Source organism: Monodelphis domestica, chromosome 6 (genome assembly GCF_027887165.1).
Source record: "Monodelphis domestica isolate mMonDom1 chromosome 6, mMonDom1.pri, whole genome shotgun sequence".
Taxonomy (NCBI): Eukaryota; Metazoa; Chordata; class Mammalia; order Didelphimorphia; family Didelphidae; genus Monodelphis; species Monodelphis domestica.
Window position 1 is genome coordinate 15,434,404 of NC_077232.1, and position 10,189 is coordinate 15,444,592.

The window sequence follows — 10,189 nt, forward strand, 5'->3', positions numbered from 1 at the left end:
TTTACCTACAGCATTACCATTTCCTTTCTACTTCTCTGATAAATATAACCATTTGTAGTTGGTTCATAAACAATTGAATTATTAAATATAGACAAGGGTATCTCTTATCACATATCTAACTAATATGTATCCTGGAATTTTACATCCTTTCAGTAACATCATTGCTCAGGTTTGATGTATTGTTTCTTCTTGTCATTTAGACAAAACATAAACTATTTTCACTTTTAACTAACTTATTATGGTATGTTATATATCAACACTCTAATCATGTATTATCTCACATTTTAAAATTCTCAAAACATGACACTTTTTTTGGAGAAAAACACCATTTTAATAATTCTGCACAGTGCAGTCTTGATTTTTGTGTTTCTCAGACTATAGATTATGGGGTTCATGAATGGAGGCAATATTGTGTAAGTCATAGAAATTAGAAGATTCTGGATTGGGGATGTATCTGAGAGGGGACCTAGAACTGTGACCATGCCAGCAAGGACAAATAAGAAGAAGATAATCAACTGAGGAGAACAGGTAGACAAAGCTTTGTAGCGTCCTTCCACAGAGGGCATTTTAAGTACAGTGGAGAAGATGTAAGTATAGGATATAATTAAAAAACCAAAGCAGAGTAATACTATAGTTGAACTAGTAGCAAGGAGCACATACTCAGTATTACGAACCTCAGAGCATGAAACCTTCAAGATATGAGGGATATCACAAAAAAACTGATGGATCACATTGGATCCTGAGAAAGGTAAGCGGAACATGTTCCCTGTATGTAGAGCTGAATAGACACACCCAGTGAGCCATGAACTGGTTGCCACCCAAATGCATCGGGCTGGTGTCATGATTAGCCCATAGTGCAGGGGCTGACAGATTGCCACAAAGCGATCATAGGACATGGCTACAAGCAAAGCAATCTCTGTTGCTTCAAGGAAGATAAAGAAAAATATCTGAACAGCACAGCCAAGCAAAGAAATGGTTTGATTATGTGTCAGAGAAGACACAATGAATTTGGGAAGAGTGACCGAGATGCAGCCAATATCCAACAAGGATAAGTTACTCAGAAAAAAATACATTGGAGAGTGAAGGTGTGAGTCAGTGACAATGGCAGTGATAGTGAGAAAATTACCTATCACAGCTGCCATATAAATCAGCAGGAATAGCATAGCATGTAAGACCTGTAGCTCTCTTATGCTGGAATATTCCATGAGGAAGAATTCCATGATGATGGTGAAATTAGCCATGTCTGCTTGTGTACTATAATTCATCTTGAAACAACATGAGTAGAGGATATCAAATTCTAAAAGGAGAGAGAAAATAACGATATCTAATTACATAGAAAGGTCAAGAAATTCATTCCCACTAATCATATTACAATAGAAATCACATCATATTTAAATATCCTAATTAATGCCTAATTGGGAGCAGAACTAGCAGTGATAAACATTGGCATAATGGTCCCAGAGCAGAGACCTGTTTGCTCTTAAAAGGTTTTAAAGATATATAAAGATACATGCAAATACATGAGAGAATAGATGATCCATTTGTCACAATACATAACTATTAGCTACCTTTAGTTTTTCATTATTTATTTTTGGTAGAAATATAGAAGATGATGTTTTCAGCTCAATAGAATTCTTAGGAGCTTTAATCTTTTGAGTTCAGAAAATGGTTAAAAACAAACCCCATCATAGATCTAAAGACTGAATCATCTAATCAAAGGGACACTAACGTACAAATCAAATTTAGCCAGTATAGAGAAATTTCTAAGGCATTTATGATGCCACATATATATTTCAAACCCTTACCTTCCATTTTAGAATCAATACTGGGTATTGGTTCAAAGGCAAAAGAGTAGTAAGGGCTAGACAGTGGCGGTTAAATGACTTGCCAAGGGTCACAAAACTAGGAAGTGTCTAAGACCAGATTTGAAACCTGGACCTTCCATCTCATGGCCTGGCTCTCAATCCAGTGAGCCACATAGCTGCCCCAATGCATCATATTTTAGTATGTGACTAATAAAATTTTTAAGTTGGTTTAAGAGATGGACATGGCCTTAGCAACTATTTGAAAATTTTATAAGTATGGTATTGTAGGGTAATGGAAAGAAAGAAAACTTTCTGTTAGCTGAATTGGATTTAAGCTTATCCCAGACATGATTAGACTTTTGAGTAAATCATTCTCTCAGAATTTATATTCTTCATTTATAAACTCAAGACAATAATGGTGGTTACTCACAATACATGACTGTTACAACAAAGTTTTTTGAAAATTCTAAGGTAAAATATGAATGGATTACTTTTATTAAAATATAATTTTTGAGAAGATGAAAGACAGATCAATGTACAGAGATAATGTATTAGATAATGCAGAGACAGTGGGGAGTTAGAAATTAAACTTTAGTCTCTTGGTTCCTTTCCCCTTCCAGTACTTTTCTGATTTAGTCATTCATACAAATATTATGATCTCCCTAACTCCACTGCAACACAATCCTAAACTTGGCAGAAATAAAAACACTAAAACATTAAAATGTTATCTGGTGAGATTTTAGATGAAAAGACATACTTAATCCTTGAATTTCTAGGAAGCCTAAATAGCTCAATTGTATGTAAAGGGTCTCTATACAATGAAAAATATACAATGAACATGCTTTCAGATCTTAGAATATATCCATGTTTTTTCTCCTGACTATTCACCTACATAAATTTCAAAAGTAGTATGGAAAATGAAATTGACTGTATTAAAATTGCCCTCCCTGGGGAAATCTGGAGTGGCTTTCTGAAGAAATGGACTCAAGCTAAAAGTGACTATAGAATAGGAGAGGAAAGATTATTTGCTTCCATCTTCCTGAAGTGGGACCCCAGATAAAGAGAATGCTTTGGAGTCAGTGGTTGAAGGGTAAAAGACTACAGTTATCCATTAAAAATCTAGACTGGTCTAATAGTAGGCAAACCTATGGACAATCACCAAGTGACCTGATCAAACCAGACAGTGAATTGGCACATTTAGCTGAAACACTGAACCCAAGGAAAGGCAAGCTCACCTGGACCAGTCATCCTGGAGAAATAGTGCATCTCACCAAAACCAAGGTCAGTTACCCCACAACCTTTTTTTCACTCAAATACTCACCCTATTTGTGAGAAAGGAAGACCCTTGTATTGGGACAGAAACTCTATTGTTCTGATGACAGTTTTGATTATAGTAAAACTATTTTTAAATTATTTTCATCATTTTCAATAAAAAAGTATTTTAAAAATTTAATACATAAGTCTGGTGCATAGGACAGCATTCCACTTGGAATTTAACCTTTTCTAAAAGGTGATTCATCTCTATGAACACACAAAAATTTGTTTTATGGAAATGTATAACCTTTTTCATATCTTTGTTCATTAATTATAAATTTTTTTATTCTTTCTTTTAAAATTATTAATAAATTAATACATAGTATTTGTGAATTTAATTGATCTATATTTGATGTATATTTTCCTTTAAATAGCACAATCCATCACTCACATTTGCAGTTTGTACCATCAAGAAATTTTCCTCCTGTCTTATCTAAATCATTTTGAGTTTTTAGATTATTTTGCTGAGCTTTTCAGAATGTGTAATTCTGGATCACAAGGGATATATACTTTAAGGTCAAGGGAAAAATTTCTAAGGATGAAAATGGTAAAATTGTATTCATAATTACCATTTATACATATACCTTATCATTTTATACTCAAAACATAAGAATTTCATTATATTATATATATGCATATATATATATATAGATATAGATATATACATATATATATTCTTCCCTAAAATAGTAGTAACAATAACGATATTACTATGCTGATAATAAGTTAGTGGTTAGATTGCCAGGCATGAAGTCAGGAAGACTAATTTTCCTGAGTTCAAATGTGGTCTCATACATTTCTTGCAATATGAACCTGAGTAAATCACTTTGCCTCTTTTTCTCGGTTATTCATCTGTAAAATGAAATAGAGAAAGAAATGGAAAATGAATCCAGCATTTTTTGCCAAGAGAACCCCAAAATGGGTTGTGATGCTTCAGACAAGATGGAAATGATTGAACTTCCACAAAATGCTAACAGAAAAGGAAGTTAACAGAAAACCAAAAATACCTCTGGGAAGGAAACTCTACAACCTTATTCCAAATGAAATGCATTCTTAATTATCTGCAGTCCTGAGAATTTATGTGACTTGCTCATTGCCTCAAATATATGTTGTGTAAAAACTTGGACTTAAACCCAACATTTTCTTCTTTAAAGCCATCTTTCTAGTCACTTGTATGCCACTTCTCAAATAAAGACATTAATGGTAGCATTATTCTTTAAAATAATAAAGCAGCAATAGTTATTATAATGATAAAGTATATGTTCTTAATAATTGATCTTTTCAAAATACTTTCTTCAGTGGAATTCATTTCATCTGATGTTTATCATAATCTTGTGATATTTTATCCCATTTTGTTAAGTGAGTACATGGTGGTAAAAAGTCATGAGGTATGAACATTAGAACTATTACTGAGATCTCAATCTTTCTAAAATCATTTGTGCAATAATCTTATCTTGAACTATAAGTTTTAAACTTTCAGTACAAATACTTTGAGAAATTTCATTACCTCACCTTGCTCAATTTCACTTGGGATCAATATTGTACAGCAACAGTTATCTAATGCAAAGGTGATATCTGTCTAAGTGTGACAGAATAGTAAGAATAATATAAACATTAAAAACAAAATAATAAAAACAACAATTAAAACTGATACTTATCATAATCAAGTCCTCCAAGGAAATCAGATAGAAACTATATGTTTTATCCTCATTTAATGGAGAAGAACTTGAGATTCAGAGAGTTTAAATTATTTCTCTGTATCCATGCATCTACTATTGATGAAGAATCAGATATAAGTTTTCACGGTTATACCATAACACAATTCATCTCTGAGATATACCAACTCTGGTAGAGATCACACCAATCAACTAACAAACTGACCAGTCATAAAATAGGAAAAAAATTGCAAGTGAATAATTTAGTCCCCCATTTATCACACACAGAGGTACAGATTTTTACATATATAAAAATACATTCATTTATAAGTATAAGAATATATGTGGGTATCCATGATATATGGACATGGGAACTGATGCAGGTATTTTCCTTTACCTATTTGAAAGGGACTAGACAGGATCCAAAGAGTATGACTTTCTCCAACACATAAATTTTGTTCTCATTTGGAGTTTCAGAAAAGGGGAGCTGAAATTGAATCATGTGAAGCTATTGGATTTGATGAAATGGTGATTTTTAGATGAGAAGAAAATATATTGCCAATTGACCATCAGGGGAACCACTTCCTGAAGTCCCCAAAGATGCCAGAGTTATCCTTCCTTATTAGCCAGAGATGCTCTGACCTTTCCCTTGAGTATAATTAAATTAGGTACACATTATTTATTTAAAATAGGTAAATTATGTTATATGTAATTCATGAATATTCTATGGAGAACCCAAGTGTGATTTTTGACCTTATACAAAATATGACTTTTATACTTGGCTTTTCTTAAGTGCATTTTCAACTAGAGAATTTGTTCTATTTTGGGTTGAAAGAATAAAGTATAAATACGCACATCTTTCCATTATGAATGCACACATCCCTTTCTATAGGTAGGTGTCTTTATTACTCAAAGAGGAAGGAGTAAAATGGTATTCCTGTGTTGGAGTCAGTGTATAATATGTCCAGCTCTGCCTGACGAGACCCTTATGAATTAGATCTCCCACAAGTATTTGTACAAAGTGCCAACATAAAGATTTCTCTAAAAGCTCATATCTCATGTTCTTCTCAATTATTGAAATCATGTTTTGCTCATAGACTACAGTGTCTTTGAATTGGGTATGTCAAAATCGATGTCCTATACCAATGTCTAACTTCTTTCAAAGGTGATACTAGAGTTCTAGCATTTCTACAGAAAAAAACAGGGTCATATGGACATATTATATATAGATATACTCATATAAGTATATGTACATATACATATATGTACATATAAGTATATGTACATATACATGCATATGTTTATACATAGGTGTCTTAAATATAGTATATATATATATTTGAAAATAAATATATATTATATATTTAAATAGAGTGATAGGTGCTCAAATAACTAAAAGACTAAAATCTTTTTACTTTGGCCATAAAAGGGGTGTACATCAATTAGATTCTATTGTCTGATTTCTATTTTAACAAAGCATATAGATTAAATGAAAAAGGCCAATTTCTACCTTTCAAATATGTGTCATAAACTTATTTCCTTGTGTCTCACATCAACTCCTCCACCACAGGATAATATGTCATATGGCTTCCTCAGAAGGTTTTTTTATGACCCTTAACTTGGTCATGTTGGCTGACCAAATATGTTAAAAATATGCCTAACTATTAAAATGCCCAGATGTAAAGGTCAATGTCAGTGTAATTTTATACTTAATGGATGATTAATAAAACTAGAACTCAAGTATTGACTGAGTAACAAAGCATATTTCATCAACTTATATTCTCCATTTGGTATGGCATTCATTTTGTTATGAGATCTATACATACAAAATCATTTGAATCTAGAAGCCTACCTTAGGCAACAATGATTTCATAAGGGTAGAAGATAAGACAAAAATAAGAGATTATAGAGGAAATGTGGATTAACAGGCATAGTGGTCAGCAAAATAGGCTTTTTAGCAAAGACAACAAAGAGAAAGTGATAAACAGAAGAAAATAGGATGGAGGGATGACTATAAATATGAATGAGATGAACTCACATATAAAAGTGAAACTAATAAAAAATTAATTAGAGACCAGAATTGAATATGCTGTTTACAAGAAACATCCTTGAAATAGGTTGCAAAGCTATATTAATAAGGGAGCTCAATTTGTTCTTTCAGAAGTAGCTAAGTCTAACCATAAAATAAATAAGAAAGAAGTTAAGATGAATTTTAGAAATTTTAGAAAAGTGGCATAATTGAGACTTCTGGAGAAAATTCAATTTGAATACAAAGGTGACTACATTTTTCTCAGCTGAACATAAACTTTCACAAACATTAATTAAGTATTAGCCATAAATGCCTCACAAATTCAGAAAAACACCATTCCTTTGGGAAAAAATATAATAAAACTAAATATAATAAAGGGTCCTTAAGGTATAGAATGAAACATAATTGGAAATTAAATGATCTAATCCTAGAAAAATTAGTGGATGAAAGAACAAGTCTGTGAAACAATATTTCATATAAGATAAGAATGACAATGAAACAAAATAGCAAAACATATAAGATAAGAACAAAGCAGTTAGGAGAAAATATATACCATTTAAATGTTTACCTAAGTAAAAACGAGAAAGAAGAAACAAATGAATTAGATGTTTAAATTAAAAAATAAAAAATTATATAATCCTCCATTAAACACTAGAATGGAAATCTTAAAAACCCAAAGGGAGATTTATAAAACTGAATTTTTAAACTAATATTGAACTAATGAACAAAACTAAGATCTAGTTTTGTGAGAAACCTAACAAAATAGTTAAATAATTTGTTTTTCTTTTTAATTTAGGAATAAAAAGAACTACCAGCATCAAAAATGAAAAGGGTGAATATATCATCACTAAAGATGGCATTAAAGAGTTATTGGGATATATGTTTATAATTATATGGCAATAAAATTGAAAAATTAAGAGAAATATATGATTTTTTTAGTAAAATCCATGTCTGAGACCAAAAGAAGAAGAATCCAAATATTTAAATTATTATCTTCAAAAAAGAAATTAAAATAAGTGAGTAATAATAAGGTTCTGCAAGGAAAGTTAGGAGGGAAGAATAAATTATAAAATGTTAGAAATGAACATTAAAAATTATATCTACATATAATCTGAAAAAATAAATAAAATTTAAATATATGCTAAAAAAATATCTAAGAAAAAAATCTCCACAATCAGATGGATTTGCATGCAAATGCAAATTCTACTAAATATTTAAAGAACTACTAATTCTAATGCTTTATGTCCTGTATCAGTGATGACAAACCTATGGCACAGTGTCAAAGATGGCACACAGAGAGCTCTCTGAGGACACATGCCTGCAACCCCTCACCCCTGGAGATTATTAAAAGACAGACAGAGGGACTCTAGTTGAGCTTCTCCTTTCCCCCTCTCCACTTTGCCTGATGACATTTTTTCAGATCACCCTCCCATCTGGCCTGTAGGGTAAGGTGGGCAGTTCACTGGTGGCAGAACTAAAGGGGACCTGAGTCCTGAGGTCACTCTCTTACTCCTTTATACACTCTTTGAGGACATTATTCTCTCTAGTAGGCCAATAGGAGCTTTTACTCCCTTACCTGCATAGGGTAATATGACATCATCCATGCCTGGAACTCAGTGGGGGTGAAAGGTAGGGTATGGTCTGTGAGGGGGTAGGTATGGCACTTAGTCAAGGAGTTAAGGTGGGGGAGGGCGTCTAAAAGTTTCTGCCATCTCTGTCCTATATGATGAAAGAATTAAAGAAAGAATCTTACTAGATTCCTTCTCTACTATTTATGGTCTGGATACCTAAACCTGGGAGAGCAAAAACATAGAATAAAACTGTAGACAAATGATCCTACTGATTCTTGAATGAAATTAATGATATCAAGGATGAAACTAGTATGGTCATTATCTCTACAGTAATTCAATAATAAGGTACCAGTACTAGTTGAAGCACTAAGACAGGGGGATAAAACTATGATGTGGGATTTTCAGTTTAGCCAAGCAGGAGGAAACTATGTTGTCACTCCAGAGTAAGGAAGGAAATTTATTATTCATGGATCCAGATAGGTTACCTTCAGGTCTGGGTCATAAGGCAAGGAGCTCTGGGAATTGTATGCACTATCAGGGAGGGTTTCCACTGGCTACATGATGTATACATAATCAGGGATTTCTATGGGTTATAAACACAAACTTAATGCATAACTACAGGCATCAGAACATAGGCAAGTACTGAAATCAAGAGGTTTGAAGTTCAGTCAAACAGAGAAAGTCCACTCCTACATCCTTCTATAGCATTGTGTTTGTAGCAGGTTCAAGTCAGCCTGATAAAGCTAGTTCTTAGAGTATAAGGCGGCTCACTATATGGGGAGATCTGAGGATTTTCCACTATAATTGAATAAATTAGATTAAGCTATGAAGAAAAAGTATTACTCTTTGTAGATGATATGATAATATGCTTAGATCATTCTAGAGAAAAAAAATTTAATGGTTGAAACAACATATTGCTTTAAACAAGTTTCAAGATATGAAATAAACTCATATAAATTAGTAAGAATTATGTATATTATGAAAAAAATCCAAGTGAAATAGAAAAAGAAATTATGTTTAAAATATTGCAAACTATATAAAGTTCTTATGAGTGTTCTTACCAGTACAAACTTAAGAACTATGTGGACATAATTAAGAGATACTTTTCACATGAATAAAGACTTCAAAAAATATAAGAAATAGTAATTTTATAGGTAGGAGGAGTAAATGCAATAAAAATCAATACTGTACCAAAATTAATTTACTCAATTACAAATCAATTAAACTATCAGGAATTATTTAATAGAGGTAGAAAAAAATAAGAATTTTTTTTCTGTTAAAACAAGCATATTGAGAGAACCAATTCAAAAAAAAAGGAAGGAAAAGTCTCCTAATAATACAATATTTTCCCTCTCTAATCAGTTAAAATGAGAGTAAAGTTTAAGCATTGCCTGTCACCGCCCATATCCTCCCATTTCTGTATTGATTTTTCTTGCTTCTTTTTATCATATAATTTACTACATTTTATCCCTCCCTTCCCTTTTCTCACAGTGCAAACCTATCTTTCAGCCCTTGCTTGATTTTTTACATGTTATTCATATGCATACATATCATATCATACATACATATTGTTCTGTATCATCACATTTACATATACATTATATTATCTTATATATAATATTTTCATAATAAGCTTATGTTTCCACCCACTTTCTTAGTAAATTCCTTCTATCCTCTCTACTATAGAGCGGAATTTTTGAGAATTACAGAAATGCTCTTTCCATGTAGACATATAAACATTTTTACCTTAAATGAGTCATTTAAATTTTCTCTTTCCTATTTACCTTTCTGGGCTTTTCTTGTGTCTCATATTTG

General features: G+C 31.9%; 1 protein-coding gene across 1 annotated transcript; it reads right to left on the minus strand.

Annotated features, from left to right (window-relative positions):
• Nucleotides 1-293: 293 nt before the first annotated feature.
• LOC100028601 (olfactory receptor 14I1-like) lies at nucleotides 294-1,241 on the minus strand. Its single transcript, XM_001378559.3, has one exon. The coding sequence runs from the start codon at nucleotides 1,239-1,241 to the stop codon at nucleotides 294-296; it is 948 nt and encodes a 315-aa protein (XP_001378596.3).
• Between the last annotated feature and the right edge of the window lie 8,948 nt (nucleotides 1,242-10,189).

Bases quoted from the DNA above. Each gene is read 5' to 3' on its own strand.
- LOC100028601 (XM_001378559.3), bottom strand. From the start codon at position 1,241: ATGGCTAATTTCACCATCATCATGGAATTCTTCCTCATGGAATATTCC.